Source organism: Medicago truncatula, chromosome 4 (assembly GCF_003473485.1).
Source record: "Medicago truncatula cultivar Jemalong A17 chromosome 4, MtrunA17r5.0-ANR, whole genome shotgun sequence".
Classification (NCBI taxonomy): domain Eukaryota; kingdom Viridiplantae; phylum Streptophyta; class Magnoliopsida; order Fabales; family Fabaceae; genus Medicago; species Medicago truncatula.
The window spans coordinates 52,411,794-52,429,931 of NC_053045.1; the positions used below are offsets into that span (position 1 = coordinate 52,411,794).

Here is an 18,138-nt window from a genome sequence, read left to right on the forward strand (position 1 = left end):
AAGGTAGTTAATTGTTGTCGCGTTTTAATTAGGGGTGGCAATATGATTAATGAGATTCATATCCATCCACTACAAAATTCATCCAATTTATCCATCAAATAAAAATAGTCAATTTATCCCCTGAAATTGTAAGTTTCATCAATTATTCCTCTGAAATTAACAAAACTTCAATTACCCTCCTAAAATTTCACAACTTTAGTCAATTTACCCTCCGTCAAATTTTTCTGTTAGTGAACATGACGTTTTGCAAATACCCCCCTGAAGTTTTGCACTTATTTGCAAAATGCCCCCCAAACTTAAAAATTTATATTATTTTTTTCTTAAAAACAAACAATTAATAGTTAAATATTAAAGCTAACTATTAATTTTGGAGTTTGGAAAAAATACATACATATATACATCAAAATAGGGAAAAATGTGTATTTTTAAAGTGACAATAATGGTTATTTCTAATAGACAAATTATTATTTTTAGAGGTTTATAAACAAATTAATAATCAGATTTAAATTTATATTTTCTCCTTCACCATCTTAGTCTTTTAACTCCTCCAACTCCTTCAACAATTTGCTCAAACCATTTAAACTACACAACCCCCAATATTAATCCACAAATCATCCCATTATTGTCACTTTAAAAAATACATATTTTTCCCCATTTTGGAGCCTATTTTGATGTATATATGCATGTAGTTTTCCCAAATTCCAAAATTAATAGTTACTCCCTCCGTCCCAAATTGTATGTCGCTTTGGAAAAAAAAATTGTCCCAAATTATAAGTCGCTTTACAATACCAATGAAATATTAATGTTACTTTTCCTATTATATCCTTAACTATTAATTACTCTCTCTTCTTTCAATTATTTCATTTATCTTTTCCATACCATTTATTAAGGATAATTTTGTAAAACAACTCATAATTTTTCTTCCCCACACAATATTAATTACATTTCTTAATACGTGTGAAATGGCCAAAACGTCATACAATTTGGGACGGAGGGAGTAGTTTTAATATTTAACTATTAATTGTTTGTTTTTAAGAAAAAAATAATATAAATTTTTAAGTTTGGGGGGCATTTTGCACATAAGTGCAAAACTTCAGGAGGATATTTGCAAAACGTCATGTTCACTAACAGAAAAATTTGACGGAGGAGGTAAATTGACTAACGTTGTGAAATTTCAGGGGGGTAATTGAAGTTTTGTTAATTTCAGGAGGGTAATTGATGAAACTTGCAATTTCAGGGGGGAAATTGACTATTTACTCAAAAAAAAATTGTTAATGGATTGGATTTGATCCATCCATTAAAAACTATGGATGGATTTGATCCATCCACCTTATTTTAAAAATCCAATGGATCACCTCTTTAAATTAAAAAAAGTCCAATGGATATCTTCAAAAAATATTAATCTTTTTTATTTAAATAATTATATTTTTGATTATCACCTTATTTTTTTTAACTAAACTATTTTAATAAAAAAACTTATTTATGCAAAACAGCTTATTAATATCTCATTTTCAAAAATAACTTATTCATGCAAAACAACTTATTACGATCTCATTTTCAAAACAACTTATTTATGAAAAACAGCTTATTATGATCTCATTTTCAAAAACAGTTTATTCATTCAAAACAACTTATTTATGCAAAACAGCTTAGTATGATCTCATTTTCAAAAACAACTTATTTGAAACAACTTATTTATGCAAAACAACTTATTAATATCTCATTTTCAAAAACAGCTTATTTCGATCTAATTTTAAGTAACAACTTATTCAAAACAGCTTAATTATGCACAATAGTTTATTATGATCTCATTTTCAAAAACAGCTTATTTCGATCTCATTTTCAAAAACACCTTATTCAAAACAACTTAATTATGTAAAACAACTTATTATGATCTCATTTTCAAAAACAGCTTATTCAAAAAAACTTATTTATGCAAAACAACTTATTACGATCTCATTTTCAAAAAAATATTATTTATGCAAAACTGCTTATTAATATCTCATTTTCAAAAACAGCTTATTTATGCAAAACAGCTTATTATGCTCTCATTATCAAAAACAACTTATTTATGCCAAACAACTTATTATGATCTCATTTTCAAAACTAGCTTATTCATGCAAAACAGCTTATTATGAACTCATTTTCATAAACAACTTATTCGAAACAGCTTATTTATGCAAAACAGCTTATTAATATCTTATTTTAAAAACAACTTATTTATGCAAAACAGCTTATTACGATCTCATTTTCAAAAACAGCTTATTCATGCAAAACAGCTTATTACTGAAAATGAGATCGAAATAAGCTATTTTTCATAAATAAGTTGTTTTGCATGAATAAGCTGTTTTTGAAAATGAGATCATAATAAGCAATTTTTAATAAATAAGCTGTTTTGAATAATCTGTTTCTGAAAATGAGATCGAAATAAGCTGTTCTGCATAAATAAGTTGTTTGAATAAGCTGTTTTTGAAAACGAGATCATAATAAGCTGTTTTTCATAATTAAGCTGTTTTGAATAAGCAGTTTTTGAAAATGAGATCATAATATGCTATTTTGCATAAATAAGCTGTTTTGAATAAGCTGTTTCTGAAAATGAGATCGAAATAAGTTGTTTTGCATAAATAAGCTGTTTTGAATAAGATGTTTTTGAAAATGAGATCATAATAAGCTATTTTGCATAATTAAGCTGTTTTGAATAAGTTGTTACTGAAATGAGATCGAAATAAGCTATTTTGCATAAATAAGCTGTTTTGCATGAATAAGCTGTTTTTGAAAATGAGATCATAATAAGCATTTTTTAATAAATAAGTTGTTTTGAATAAGCTGTTTCTGAAAATGAGATCGAAATAATCTGTTTTGCATAGATAAGCTGTTTTGAATAAGCTGTTTTTGAAAATGACGGATCCTTTTTATGACCATCGTAGGGGCTCCATATCATGTCCATGTCCATGCGATCAAACATCAATTGATATGGCATCAGTGTAGCGTGACCCTTCCTATGAAGGAATCAGGCACACCGTGGGGCAAGCCTGGGGTGTAGCGTGGATTAACCTTAAATGGATAAACATCTTTGAAATGCTCCAACACCCATGCATGGAACAACAAACACAATTATATTAAAGAAATATAATAAGAAATAAAACTTCAGATGAAAAAAAAAATATTAATTATTACTTGGAGTAAGGTCAAGTATCCCCCAAGGATTTCTTGGTGATAGTAGCCTCCATGAGATAATGATAAAGATAGGTAAAGGTCATCCCAAACAATGACCACTCATGCAACGTGGTTATGTTCTGCATCGTCTCAAGATATATCAACTCGGTTTTTTTACTGCTCTTATCGGTGAACAACGTACATCCAAACAGATATAGCAAGAAAGTCTTGGCGCACCATAGCCTTTGGTTATCTGGAGTAAGGTCAAGTATCCCACTAACTCTCCACTAACTCCTTCCTCGTAATTGGACTTTCCAAGTTAGTAAATGCAGTCAAGTGCTCCTCATAAAGTTCCTTCAACCAAGTAATGGCGACATGTGAACCAAACTATCTGAAGCACTCTTCCATCACAACATCCTCTGAAACACGTGTAAACTCAGTGACTCGGCATCTTCCATTCAATAGGCATGTGTAGTAGTCACGCCACATCATCTAACGTGAGAATACTCCCCAATAGCAGAGGGAAACTACTAGTCTTCTCATGTCACCTATCACACAAGGTAGCAAACATGGTGTGACCCACATTCATGAACTCCGTCGAAATAGACCAAAAGCCCTAATTCGATCCTAAAACTATCTCATATGATCGGGTGGGCGTGCAAGTACATCTACCTTACCTCAATGCCTGATGCATCCGCGTATTGCAAATCACGAACCTGAAATACAAAAAATTAAATAGAAATGAAAATACACACTTGTAGATTAAAAAAATTAAATAAATAGAAACAAGAATAAACACTTACATCAAAGCCATTCCAAACTCGGAAAGCAACATAACCTCCGAATGATGAGAGAAAAGATAGACCATAAGGCCCTCCAAAATAGGAATCAAGTGCTGATGGGGTGCCGGTGTGTCATTCTCAGGCTAAACCTCCAAGATAGGCATTAGAAGACCCTAAACCTTTAGTTCCTAAATTCTCTCATTTGGTTTCCATGATATTCTCAAGCTCACTAAACAAATGGGTGAAATAGTGATTATGGGTCTGATTATGGACCTTTAGTTCCTATTTCTTTCAATTTTACCTTCATTATTTTATTTGAAATCCATATTTATCCTTTATACTCTATTGTAATTTAAAATAAATTGCGTATGTTATAAATGCAGTCATTTACTTTTTTGACATTTTGAATGCACTCATAATGATTCAAAATAAATATAATAATTCAAAAATTATCCCTTTTTTTCGATAAACATGCATCATAAAGAAAAAAAAAATTGGACTCCATCGTTTTTTATACGTATAATCGTCCACCTCTAAAAAAATAATGTACAATCCTGTAAAAAAGTGTATAGTCGTAGAACATTTTTATTATTCAAGTATAGATAATACATCTTTTTAAAAGAAGTATAGATAATACATATGTAGTTTTTATTTGAAACAAATACATATATAATTTTGGTATATAATAATACATATAGAGTGTTAATCTTTAAAAAAAAGATACATACAGATCGTTAAAAAAATACATATAGATGATAATACATTTCATTTTTTTTTTAAAATTAAATAATACATTCCATTATTATGTTTAGTTTTTGTAAGGCTAAATTGCATTTTTGATACCTTAACTATTTAGGTATTATCGCTTTGGTCCCTTAACTAAAATTTGATTTATTTTGGTCCCTTGACTAAAATTTGATTTATTTTGGTCCCTTAACTTCTCTTTGTTACACATTTTGGTCCTTTCCGTTAGTTTTAATTCAAAAACGTTAGGTTTTCTTCATTTTCTTCTAGAATTTTTCTAGGATTCTAATGAAGGATTTTTACCTCTCATAAAACTATTTACACGTAAGTATATATAGGATCGTGTCCACAGGGAAGTTGCGTATTTCATAAGCATTTTCACAATATTTGTCACGTTAAGTGTTTGAGTATAAATTGTTTGTTTGTGTAAAACTATTTTCCTAATTGACATAAAAGTAAAACGAGAAGAGATAGGGCTATTCCGCTTGCGGTCAGAGACATCAACCAAGCGTAACAGCTGCAATCTCTCGATCGATTAACGAATTCTAGCTTTTTAAACTATATTATCACAATCACTTGACAATATCATTCGTGTCCAAATGATATCGTTATTTCTAAGGGATCGTTTAAACATCGATTTCCCAAACATTTAAACGATCACAAAGTCGATTGGGTAGTTTAATCGACGATTTCCCAACCGATTAAATTACCCAAAAGCATTAAGTTCTAGATTAAAAGTGATTATCAAATATTAACATCCATGTCTAGAGTGATAACTTAAGATAGATTGTTATTCTATTTCTAGATTCAAAAGTATGTGTCCATATCATTTTGAATCTCAATAAAAGCAAGAATAACAACAATATTGAATAAATAAGCTAGAACCATATATTAAAATATCAAAAGATTACATAATAGCTTGTTTGAATATGTAACACCCCGTTTTCCCAACATAAAAATTTCGCATAAATAATCAGAGTTTTTCAACATAAACGGAATGTCACATTCTTTTCTTAAAATCATAAACTGAATAAATAACTATTTATCCTTTAAAATTCAAATACAAGATCTTTAATACTTCGCAGCGGAATTTATTTCAATAACTAAAACAGTCTTTGGCACGAAGGCCTCTTCATAAATGTCGTATAAAAATCTAATCTAAAAACATAGTCATAAATCTTCAAAAACAATACGTAAGGAATAGAAAAGCAATAACAAAGTTCTCATCCCGTTACGTATCAGAGCACCTAAGACACACGAGAAGGAAAGCTCACACGACATCAACTATTCTTGGTTACCTGTTAGTTGCCCATGGTGGGCAAACAGAAGGGGTGAGATTTCACAAACAATAATATTAAGCATATAATTCATCAATTACATTTAACAACATAAGCATCATCAATCATATTTAACAACTCATAGACAACATCATGTAATCATCATAATATTCATCATAGATAATAATATATCATAATTCACTTCTTTAATAGTTCATATAAAGAATCACAGCTTTAAACAATTTCATGATTTAACAACTTAACAACTCGACAACTTGATAACTTGACAACTTGACAACTTAACCTCTTGACTATGCAACTTAATCTTCTAATCATGCATGTGGTACCAATCTTTGAGCGTAAATAGGCTCCTAGGGCATCAAGCCCTCAACTTTATTTGAGCGTAAAAAGGCTCCTAGGGCATCAAGCCCTCAACTTAATTGAGCAAAGGCTCCAGGGCATCAAGCCCCCAACAATGAAATGCTAATGCATGGACTCGACCTCGTAATATCTTAAATCGACAACCTCTTATATAATCCAATAATTTGGAACTTCATCATCTTAATCAACTTAGACCGACTCATGCAGCTTAGTTAAATAACAACAGCAACACAACAGTATACAAAAACAGCATGACATAATAATATCAAATGCAAGTCAACAACGTCTCAATTATTCACATATAATTCAAGTAATGCATATACAATTACATCACAGTATAACAACATCAAATAATAATCAACATCTTAAAACATCATATATACATGTAACACTTCATCAATCATGGACAATATCGTATTCACAAACATATACATACATATACTAATTCATCAATCATAATCAATTATTCACTGTGACCTACGTTCAGTAATTTGACCATAACTCAAATTCTATAAATCCTTTTGAAGTCAAACCAACGGCATTAGAAAGATAACATTTATACCTACAACTTTTGTGTTTACACCTAAGACCAATTCTGTACCAATCAATACCAGTTTTCATTTCAAATTCGGACAAAGTTGTGCTGAAATTCATAAAAATTCACTGTGACCTACGTTCAGTAATTTGACCATAACTCAAAAACCAAAACTCATTTTCAAGTCAAACCGATTCCACTGGAAAGCTAACACAATTATCTACAACTTTCATGTTTACACCAAAGGCTAATTCAAAACAGAAACGTGTGAAAAAGACGCAAGAACATGAAACAGGACATGCTGTCAGAGAGCAACTCGGGAAAAAAGACACTTTTCACCCCAAAATCCCTATTTTAACTTCCCTATGCCCAAATTTGATCCCAAAGTTTGTCTAAACATTTATATACATCAAAAGAGACTCAAAACCATATAAAACTTGACCAAAAACATTATTTTAGAAAATCATCAATTAACCACTTTTAACCCTAATTCTCAAATTCTCAAAAACGAAAACCTACAACATGTTAAATCCAATTTTGAGAATCAATGACTTAAGATTATTGAATGTTAGTCCCACCCTTACCTTATAGATGAAAATCGCAGCACTCCTAGGTCTTCTCCCTCCTCTCGGCTTTTTCTCCCTTTTCTCCAAAGTTGATCGTACATTATGTTTTTTCTAAACTAGGTTTCTCCTATTTATAACCCTTTTTCTATTTTATCTTATTTCTCTTTCTCCCCCAAAACTCTCTAAAATCTCATAACAAACTCTCAACTCAATCTTATTTCTATTTTCAAATCTTAATTTATTAAATAACAACATAAGCCACCTAATAAATCACATAATCAAATAAATATATTTTAAACTCTTCTTAATAAATTTTAAACTCAATTAAATAATTAAATAAATCAAATAATTCAAAGAGGGCGTTACAGAATACCTCAAAACTACAAGAGTAGATGTAGCTACATATGTCTATGATAGCTTTGTAAAGGATGAAGAAAGGGTGAAGATTCCATGGCAAGATCCATGATGTCTCAAGAAATCTTGGCTTGAATCTACTCCTAACTACCTTGCTTTGAGTTTCTCTCTCTAGAAAATCCCTAGTCTCTCTCTAAAACCAGAAAAATATGAATAAAAATGTAATAATATAGAAAGAGAGGAGAAAACTATTTTTATGGGCTGACTGCGTGCCAGTTCGCTTAAGCGAGCTACCAAAATATCTTCCTTTGTCCAATTGGGAGCTGCCACGTGTGCCTTATCCATATGAAGCTGATGAACTTCGCTTAAGCGTGTGAGAAGCAAGCTGAAAGCGTGCAAATCTGGTAATCACTGGACAACCGTCGCTTAAGCGCGCCAAAGGTCACTTAAGCATGCATCTCTTTTCTTCATAAGCGTGCTGCAAGCGTCTGGAAAAGCGAAGATCTTGATGCTCTCTGGAGCTGGTTCGCTTAAGCGAACAGGAGGTCGCTTAAGCGACCATCTCTTGGTTCAGGAGGTTCTTTCTTGGTCCTTGCTTGTCGTATCCTGCATAAATTGGGTAGAATCAGACATGTAAAGCATAAATGGTAAAAATACACTCAAATGGTAGCTTTTCCTTAGATAACTTGCAAAACAAGTCACTAATTTGCCTAAGTTAACACATGAAATATGTTACTTTTGAGCACTTATCAGATTCTTGTTGTTGAAGGTTGATGGAGATGATATGAAGATGAAAAAGAGGAGAAGAAGATGAAGAAAATCTGACGTTTTTGAATTAAAATTAACGGAAAGGACCAAAATGTGTAACAAAGAGAAGTTAAGGGACCAAAATAAATCAAATTTTAGTTAAGGGACCAAAGTGATACTATCTAAATAGTTAAGGGACCAAAAATGCAATTTTGCCTTTTTGTAAGTATAAACACTTAAATAAAAAAAATAGTATAAAATTTTAGCAAATAAAAATTAATTTCATTATATATAAAAAATATATTAAATTAATTTTTTTTTTAGAGGATTTTAAATTACTAAATTATTTTTTTGAACAATAAATTACTAAATTATTAATACTTATTATGAATTAAAAATGTCCTTTTATGTCATTTTACATTTACAAGCTAGTTGAATTGCTAATTTTACCAAACACTTCAATTAGCTTATCAGCTATAAGCTATCAGTTAGCTTATAAGCTATCCGCTATTTTTACCAAACAGAGTTTATATATTGTTCATATTCAGGCAAAATCAGGCCACAATTTGCTTAGATCGCGCTACGATTAAGCTCGTACACAATATTGTACTTCAACCTGATCCAAAAATTGTATCATGATTTTCAAAATTGTGCCCCGATTTAATCGTGACATAACCACCGAATTTTTCCAAAATTATCAAATCATGCCACGATTTGTCAAAAAAAAAACAAACATCAAATCTTAAGTCAATTCAACACAATTATCACGGAAGGAGATCAAACTTCATTCATTTCAAATTCTATAATCATTGTATAAAAAAGAAATCTCCACTCAAATTTATCTTTGAATTTGCAAAAAATTAAATAATAAGAGGTATCACATTACGGGACCATATATAATACAAAAGGGAATGGAGGTTCCCATGAATACATATCAATAACCAAATGTGAAATCAACAATTTAATACAAGATATTATTAGATCTTGTAGGTTACATAATAATCTATCTTCATTTTCCATTAACAATTGATCTTGTGTCAGCTCGGTCCCTTGTGCAATCCTCAAAGGTAGCTACCAACAAAAATTTGGAAGAGAAGCAGAGAAAGAAAAAGAATACGGGGTTAAATTACGCATTAAGTTATACAGGTAGATGTGAAAATTCACTCAATAATATATACGAGTTTAATTGTTATGCGTTGGTGGTCCAAAACAACTTTACACACATAATCAATCAAAACATTAAGAATTGACACATAAATTAAAAATATTTATTAATGTGACAACTCTAAATGTTTTGATTGATTGTGTGTGCGAAATTGTTTTGAACTATCAACTCACCACCATTAAACTCAATATATATTTACATATATATACACAAACCACGTAACTATCGAAAATTAGTAGATTATTATAAAATAATAATGGGTTAATAGTGTTTTCTATCCCTGTAACATATGTCATTTCTGATTTTCGCCCTATAAAATTTTCGGTTTGATTTGCATCCTCGTAAAAAAAAAATTCCAGAATACCCCCCTCCCCAATCCAACTTAGCAAATACGTTGATGTGGCGCTGATTTGACATTTTCTTTTTCATTTTTTATTTTTTTAATTGACCATGTGTAAAAAAAATTCCACATGAGATTTTATTTTAAAAAAATCCAAAAAATCATAAAAATATTCATATTTTTTTCCAAAAATTTAAAAAATCATATTTTTTTAAATCAGAAAAAATATTAAGATTTTTTCCGAAATATAAAAAAATAGTCAAATTTTATACAAAAAATTTAAAAATCGAAAAAAAAAAGATATTTTTTCAAAAATTTAAAAAATCAGAAAAAAAAATTATAAGATATTTTTTAAATTTAAAAAATTAGAAAAAAATCAGAAAATATAATCAGATTTTTTTTAAAATTAAAAAGATTTTAAAAATTATGGAATTTAATTTTCAAAATACAAAAAAAGCATTGGGAAAAAAAAAGACAAATCAGCGCCACGTAAGCGAATTTGCTGAGTTGGATGGGGGTATTCTGAAGAAGAAAAAAATTACGAGGATGTAAATCAAACCGAAAATTTTATAGGGACGAAAACTGAAAATGACATATATTACATGGGTGAAAATCACTATTAACCCAATAATAATTGACTCAATGCATGATGACATCTAATCCTAACACTGACCACAGAGACTATTGTTGTCAATGTTTCGAGATATGACAAGAAAACGACGCAACTCATAATTAAAAAGACCTAAATAGATAGTTACAATCTTGGTACTCAAAATTTTCTAACAGTACTTTGCATTGATCTGAAATTAGTTTAGAGCAACTTTAGCGCATAATGCATTACGCCCAAATTTTTATATAAATGATGGCAACTATAGAAAAATTGCATAAGAGTAAGCATGACATGACAAAAGATGAACTAAAACTTAGTGTGCATCAACTATAGAACCAAACTCAAAAAGAATCTCCAGCATTGAAATCATTGATAGAATAAAAAATTGGTTACAAAATCATTGATAAAAATAATCACAAGCATTAAATTTATTATTTTATATCATTAATTTTTGTATTATTTTGTATTTCGTTAAAATGTAATTTGTTGTTTATATTTATTTGTTTTTTTACTAATATTTATTGGTTTGTATTCCATTATAAATGCAGTTTTTATTATTAGTGGTGTATTTTTTTCATTTTTAATTTTATATACTATTTATTATTATTTACAATTTGTTTAGGTAAAATTTATTAAAATAATTTTCTTACAACTTTAACAATTAATTTTTTTAAGAATTTTAATCGAAATAGTTAAATTAATAATTAATTTTGAAACAAACTAATTACAAATAAAAAACTATAAACACTTGGAGTAAAATTTTAGTTCTTTATAAATAATCGCTATTAAAGTAAAAACTAATCAACTATGTATTGATTAAATCATACATGACAATTTGACCCCACAAAAAATAACTTAGTTTACCCACTTTAGCTCATCCATTAAAGATGTTCGTAGTGGTGCGTCTCGGTAGATCAAATGTCCAGATGGATTACCGGCAATGAATGTAGCTACTCATTGAACCATTGACACATGTTTCACGATTACCTATCCACAAGGTTTCTGTGGTCCTCATTTTGCTAAACTCCTAAAAAGGTATCCAAAATCTTTGAACGACTGAGAGGTTACTCCACCATTCACAGTGATGTCAACCATCAAGTGCGCCAAGGGCTTTCATGTCCTCTAAGAAAGCTGTGTACGAGTCATCAATGCTTGGTGCTTTTGGAGAAGATGACGAGCTCACTGATTCTGGTTTTACAATAGTTGGCCCGAGTGTCACAGGGACTGTTCTAGATGTTGCCACTGACACTGTTGACACAAGTGGTTTTGGTTTTGTTTTGGTCACTGCGGTCTCCCTTCTCACCCGCACAGATGCAGGAACCTGGTAAAAAAAATTATCCAGACTACATTAGAGCAATTACATATAACGAGATCAAAATATTAACAAATGATGCCACTTTAAGTGGTCATGAACAAACAATTTAGGACATCTGTTAACTTATTTAACTGAGACATTACTCGAATAACATCTCTGAGAATTCAAATTGTAACCACTACTTAAAGCCAACTTTTCTCGACACTTATGCCCATGTAGCAGTGAAGTCAATTAATTATATGGTTGCATCATCATGAGAATCAAATTGCCATTAGTCCTTGATAAATGTGTACATGTATGTAGCCTCCATAATTTATCGTAGTTTGTTTACTTGTTCACCCATGCATGAGACATGAATAAATCTATACAGTGAACTGGTTATACAACCAGAACCAACACAGAAACAATGGAACATTAAGCAATAGCTAATTTAAGGAATGAATTGGTATTACGGTATTATTGCTTGTATGGAGGAGTGGGAGGCTCCGACTGCCAAGGAGCTAGAAGCTACTGCTCTCCATTCATAATAAATTAACAGAATTCTCAATAACAGATGAATTACAAAAGCTGGTGTTTACTTGTTCTCATGCATGAGTACAAATGAGAAAATTATTTTGGTCTGGATCGATAGTAGCATCAAAATAATATACAGTATGTTGTCATTAGCTTATTCAGCGGTCTGAAAATAGTAATATACACTGCTGCAAGAAACTTTCCTTGAGAAGATGTTATGTTTTAAAACTAAGCTGAACTAAATGTGTACTTAATAGAGGTATTGGGAAGAACAAAACTTGAGAGCTGAAATAAAAACAAAGCTATAAATAAAAAAATTAATTGAATCAACTTACCATAGATGTGAGTTCTGGAGTGTGCTGAGCTAATGGCCTTTTAACAACAGTAGAAGCAGCAGATTTAACATATGATGGTTTCTGAGGAGGAAGTGCCTTACTTGCCATATGATCCTCTTCCTGAAAGTTTGGAGGAGGACCAGGTGGAAGTGGCGGTCTCATCATTGGAGGAGGCCCAGGTGGAGGACCATATGGAGGCCTTGGGATCAGGGGGACCATCATTCCAGGAGGAGGTGCCTGACCAGGAAGTCCAGTCACAGGTAAAGGCGGCCTCATATCAGGTGGTGGTGGGGGTGGTGGGAATCGAGATATTCCAGGGGGCAATACATCAGGCTGTAAACTTGGGATTAATGAGGGTCCTGGACCAGGAGGTTGTTGTCTTGGAGGAGGAGGCCCAGGAAACAATTTTTGGATCTCCTGGTTTGAATAATAATTCTTATTGTCAGTACCATCAGACTGAATAGCACCAGAATTTGGTGGCATACAACTTGGTGGAGGAGGCGGCGGAGGAAGATGCACCTACACTTCAGAGAGAAAAAATGTTATTTCCAAAGTAACATTTGGTAAGTATAATAATAACAAGACTCATTTTACAACTAAGAGCAATCAAATGTAACGTGTTCCCATTTGGGCATTTGGCAACCATGACAAGTGTCTAGTAGCCACCTATGAAGCATGAATGGACAAAAACCTGTGGCATATGGTATACCTGAGATCAGATAGTCATATACAAGCAAGAGACAACAGCATGTATATACATCTTTTTTCAGCTTGAAGCCTTGAACATAATTTGAAATGTTTAAAAACATTGAAAATTGGTTCTGAAACAAACCAACACATAAAGAAATAGACTAAAAATTGTCCGCGACCAAATAGAACAATTAAATGTCTTTGGTGTTTCTAAACAAATGATAACAAACTGATACTACTTATTTTCAATTATTTAGTATTAATTTAGTAAACATAAAAAAAAATTAAAAAATATATTAATTAAAAATTTCCCTGCCATACTCGCATCCTAAATTTTGATCAGCATACCCACACTGAATCCTTTTGGATAAAAAAAATGCCGACAAAAGCGTCAATGCTTCTAAACTTTCAATATATATATAATTTCAGGTCCGTTCATACTTATACAGTCAGATAATGTCTTGAAAGATAGAGCCCAGGTCATTTAACCAAAAATGAGCCTACCTGACCAGGCTCCTTGGAAGATAGATTATCTGGCAATGCATACTGATTTCTCTCTTCGCCTTCACTGGTGCCAGGTGGAGGTGGCTGAGACTGTTTTAGAGGTGGAGGAGGAGGAGGGGGTAAAGGCCGATTTACAGCTTGCTCTTTGGGTGGAGAACCAGAAGGTGGTGGCGGCAAAGGAGGTGGTGGTAATGATGCAGGCACCACAGCAGTGGGATTTGGAGGCAAGGGAGGTGGGGGAGGCAGTGGCAAAGATGCAGGTAAAACAGCACCATCAGCTGAACTAGCATCAGGAAGTGGTAGTGGTGGTGGTGGGGGGTTAACTATCTCTTCTTCTTCTACAATTGTTCTCCTTTGAGGAGGCCCCAAATGACTGCGCAAAAGACATCCAAGGATTTGTAAACTACACAAAAACAAATTGGGCATAAATTTGTTCTTAAAAATAACACTAAATTTTTCACCTGAACATAACAAGGGGCTCACCCTTCTCCCGCCTTTTCTCATCATGTTCCTGTCCAAAAGATATCAGATTTAGATCATCAATGGAAACTAATAAAATCATGAATACAGTTGACTGGAGTGTTCAAATTCAAAGGCTGAATTCGGCATCCTCTGCTAAATAAAAATATAAATGCACGACACAACACAGGCAGCTTCAGCTAGTTAAGCTAGTTAAGCAATATCAAACTCAATTCATTTATACTCTAATACCATAAAGTTCTGGTTTTTCCTTTTACCAATCAATCAAAACTTAAATGTTCACCAAAAAATTCCACGGGTCTGTCTAAACTCTAAAGTCAAAATTAACAGTGACATTACAAGTTTGTTTCAATAGAAACGCATTACAGCCTACAAACGGACAACCTTTTTACATTGGACCAAGAAAATATCAACAACACTAGCACTTACAGATTATGATAAACCCAATAGGTCCCTTTGGCTACTGTTAGTGGAACTTGCCTACGGAGAAGAATGGTACATCAACAATATCACTCTATACCTTACAAAATAAGTTTCTTAATTATGTTGAAGATAAAAACAATTATAGACAATAGGAAACAAACAAATTTTTGCATCAGAACATGTGCTTGGTATATGTTCTCTTGGTTACGAGGTTGCCTTTATTTGCATTAATCGACTGTATCCCGTTTCTGTCATACTCTGATCAACCAAGCAGTAGTATGACATTATCAATTGCAGAAGGCCAAAAAACTGTCATTTTAAGGCACCATATCCACCATAAAACGCCATAGTGCTGCCTTTCTTCATAAATTGGCCATAGCGGTTGGCGAAAAATCCACCACTGCAATCTGCCTTGGCCACTATTTAACATCACTAATAAACTGCCACTTAGAGGCAATGATAAACCTAAGAGGGACCTTCGGCTACTTTTAGTAATACTTCTCTATGGACAAGAATAGTACATCAACCAATCTGTAAGTTACGCATGATGTTCAAAAGCATGAAAGTAGCAATACTTTATATGTCATAAACATTAGGGCGAAGAAAAATGAGACTATAGTAGAGAAAATAAAAAACCAAAAAAAAAGAATGTATCATAACAGACATATACTGACTCTCACAGTATCACTATCTATAAACGCACCAGTATATCCTTTACTTCTTCAGGGATGGGAAATAAGTTTGATAAGAAACCCTCTGCGAAGTTGATAGGCTAAGGATATTGAAAAAATGCCATAGTTTCATCGAGAGAAAATGGCTTGGATATTGGCTTAAACAATCCAGAGGTCGGTTCTCAGTGTTTTAATTTTTTTACATTCAAGAAAGAACAAAATTGTGCAATATCATAACTACATAAAAATCTGCCAAGTTATGTAGGAGAATACAAAGTGGCCCAACAAAACAGACATGTATGAATTGTTACCTTCTGCTTTTTAATGACAAGATCAAGTGTTTGTTTTAGTTGCTTACTTTTGTGCTTTCTTGCTTTATCCAAGGCGCCATCAGCCTCTGCCACAACAAACAATGCGCAGTGGTTTTCAATAGGCAAAAGTATATAAAATGTCATCTCAATTGTAAGCTATAATTAAATTATAACTATACTACTTAATGCATGCCAGGGAAACAACTAAAGGATTGTTATGTCCATACCACATTTTGGAATAAAAGTGGAATACTGGGGTAGGGATTAGGAACAGACTAAGAATACAAAATGAAAACGTCAGCCTAGACTGACCTATCTCAAACTGTAGTGTATAGTATATTGAATACAATGTTTATTTATATATTTGAAACTTTATGTTATTTTTCATTATGTTTTGTCATGATTATAGTTTGATAAGATTTAAGATCCTCTAAAATTGGCCTAGGCAGTTCTATATTTGATTCGTATTATTAGTCCTATGTCTGCATAATAGTTTTGAACAGATTGTTCAAACCAGGACAACTAATAGATATACGATAGACTAATAATTTTGCAAAGCCCAGTGCACCTTTTGCCAACATAGTGGAGTAATAAGCTGGTTTGATGGTTTGGGGAGAGACACAAAGGGGTTTGAAAGATAAGGTATTGCAGGTTCGAATCCCTAGTGAGATTTCTAACCAACTATTCACATGTGTCATAAGAATAAGAATCCACTGTTCTGTCACATCAGCCTAGTCTTCTAATTTAATCTTAAAACTAATAATATGAAGTATAAGGTTGCAAAATAAATGCCTCGCATTGGATGTCACTGTAAAGCTAATTTACACTGACAATGCATACCGTTAATCTCTACTACCTCCCTAATTATAAGACTGCATCCAAAAAAGTGTATGTCCCTAAATATAAGACTATCTACACATTTCTAGATACTCTTTTTTCCAAATATACCCTTATTAATACTACCAATTGCCTTGAAATATGAATAATCAACATTGAATTTATACACAAAGGCTAATTTAGTAATAGTTACACACTTTTCGGACAAATTTATACTTTAACAACTTTTCATAATACCCGTGATTTTTGTAAAGTATTCTTATATTAAGGGACAGAGGAAGCAAACAAAATGGACTGTACCAACAAAAATGAGGGTGAAATTCCAGTTCCTTTGGAATGCAAGAGCTAGTTAATAAAATGAAGCACCGCTCGACTTACTCATCATTTCCAAGTTCTCAATCTGCTTCTTGAGTTGATCAGGATCTTTCTTCAAAATCCCCACATCCCTCACCTTCTTTCTTTCTTTTTATTCTGTAAACCAAAGCAAAAAACATAAATCAGTGATTAAGTCACTATTTAGATAAATAGCTTAATTAAGCTAGCATAAGTGCTTATCAATTATCATGTATGAAAAAACCCTATTTGCATAATTGAAATTCAATTTTGCAAAATAAACACTCAAAATTTCAATTATTGCAATGAAAGTGAAAATAGATAGATAGTTACCCTTTTCAATTCCTTTTTGCGAAGCTCCTTCCTATAAGCATCGGTAGGGTTCATCACCTTACCGCCTTTGGTCGTCTTTGTCATTGATTACCGAAAACCCTAATTCTCACCCTTTCAGATATTTCCTTGTTGATTTACTGTTCTTCTTCGAAAATTATTGTTTCTAGTGCAGCGATTTCAAATAGAGAGATTGCGCGAAGAAGATAACGCGTGAAACTCTATTTTACGTTCTACCCTGCTCGTGTAAATGGATTTTTTTTTTGCTTAAATAGTTAATTTGTGTGTTTTTAGCTTTCGTCTTTGTATTTTTTTGTTGCGAAAAAAATAATTTTGGTCCTTGTCATCGGCATCGGTTACAAAAACGGAGGTTAATGTGGCGATATTGGTTATGGTCTGTTTGAGAAACTCCAAAAAAGAGCTTTTAACTTTTAGCTTATAATTTATAAGTTCGTTTGACAAAAAAAATTCTGTTTGGTAACACTTTTTCACCATGAGCTTATTGCTTATCTCACGAGCTTAAAACTATTTTTCAGAAGCTATTTCAAGTAGCGTTTGAGCTTATAGCTTATAACTTCTCACTTTTTCTTCCAATTTTACCCTTATTATTTCATTTAAATTGTATTTTTATCCATTATAATTTTCATAATAAGCTGCGTAATAAAGACTACTATCCCTTTATTCCAATTTTTGTATATATATCAACTGACCTTTTTTTTTTTTTTTTTAAAATATATAT

The 18,138-nt window shown here is 31.9% G+C and overlaps 1 protein-coding gene across 5 annotated transcripts; it reads right to left on the reverse strand.

Annotated features, from left to right (window-relative positions):
• Positions 1-11,405: 11,405 nt before the first annotated feature.
• On the reverse strand, positions 11,406-17,667 carry LOC25493797 (protein EARLY FLOWERING 5). Of its 5 annotated transcripts, none has more exons than XM_039833386.1 (7): positions 17,399-17,667; positions 17,115-17,204; positions 15,900-15,985; positions 14,476-14,525; positions 14,015-14,387; positions 12,821-13,339; positions 11,406-11,978 (listed from the first exon to the last, which is right to left on the reverse strand). In XM_039833386.1, exons 1-7 carry the CDS (start codon positions 17,484-17,486, stop codon positions 11,745-11,747), a joined length of 1,440 nt encoding a protein of 479 aa, XP_039689320.1. In that variant the 5' UTR covers positions 17,487-17,667; the 3' UTR covers positions 11,406-11,744. The 5 variants fall into 5 exon arrangements, with proteins under 5 accessions (XP_039689320.1, XP_013457861.1, XP_013457863.2 ...); XM_013602407.3 differs by having other exon boundaries at positions 15,947-15,985; positions 17,115-17,207; positions 17,403-17,666; XM_013602409.3 differs by having other exon boundaries at positions 17,115-17,207; positions 17,403-17,666.
• Positions 17,668-18,138: the final 471 nt, after the last annotated feature.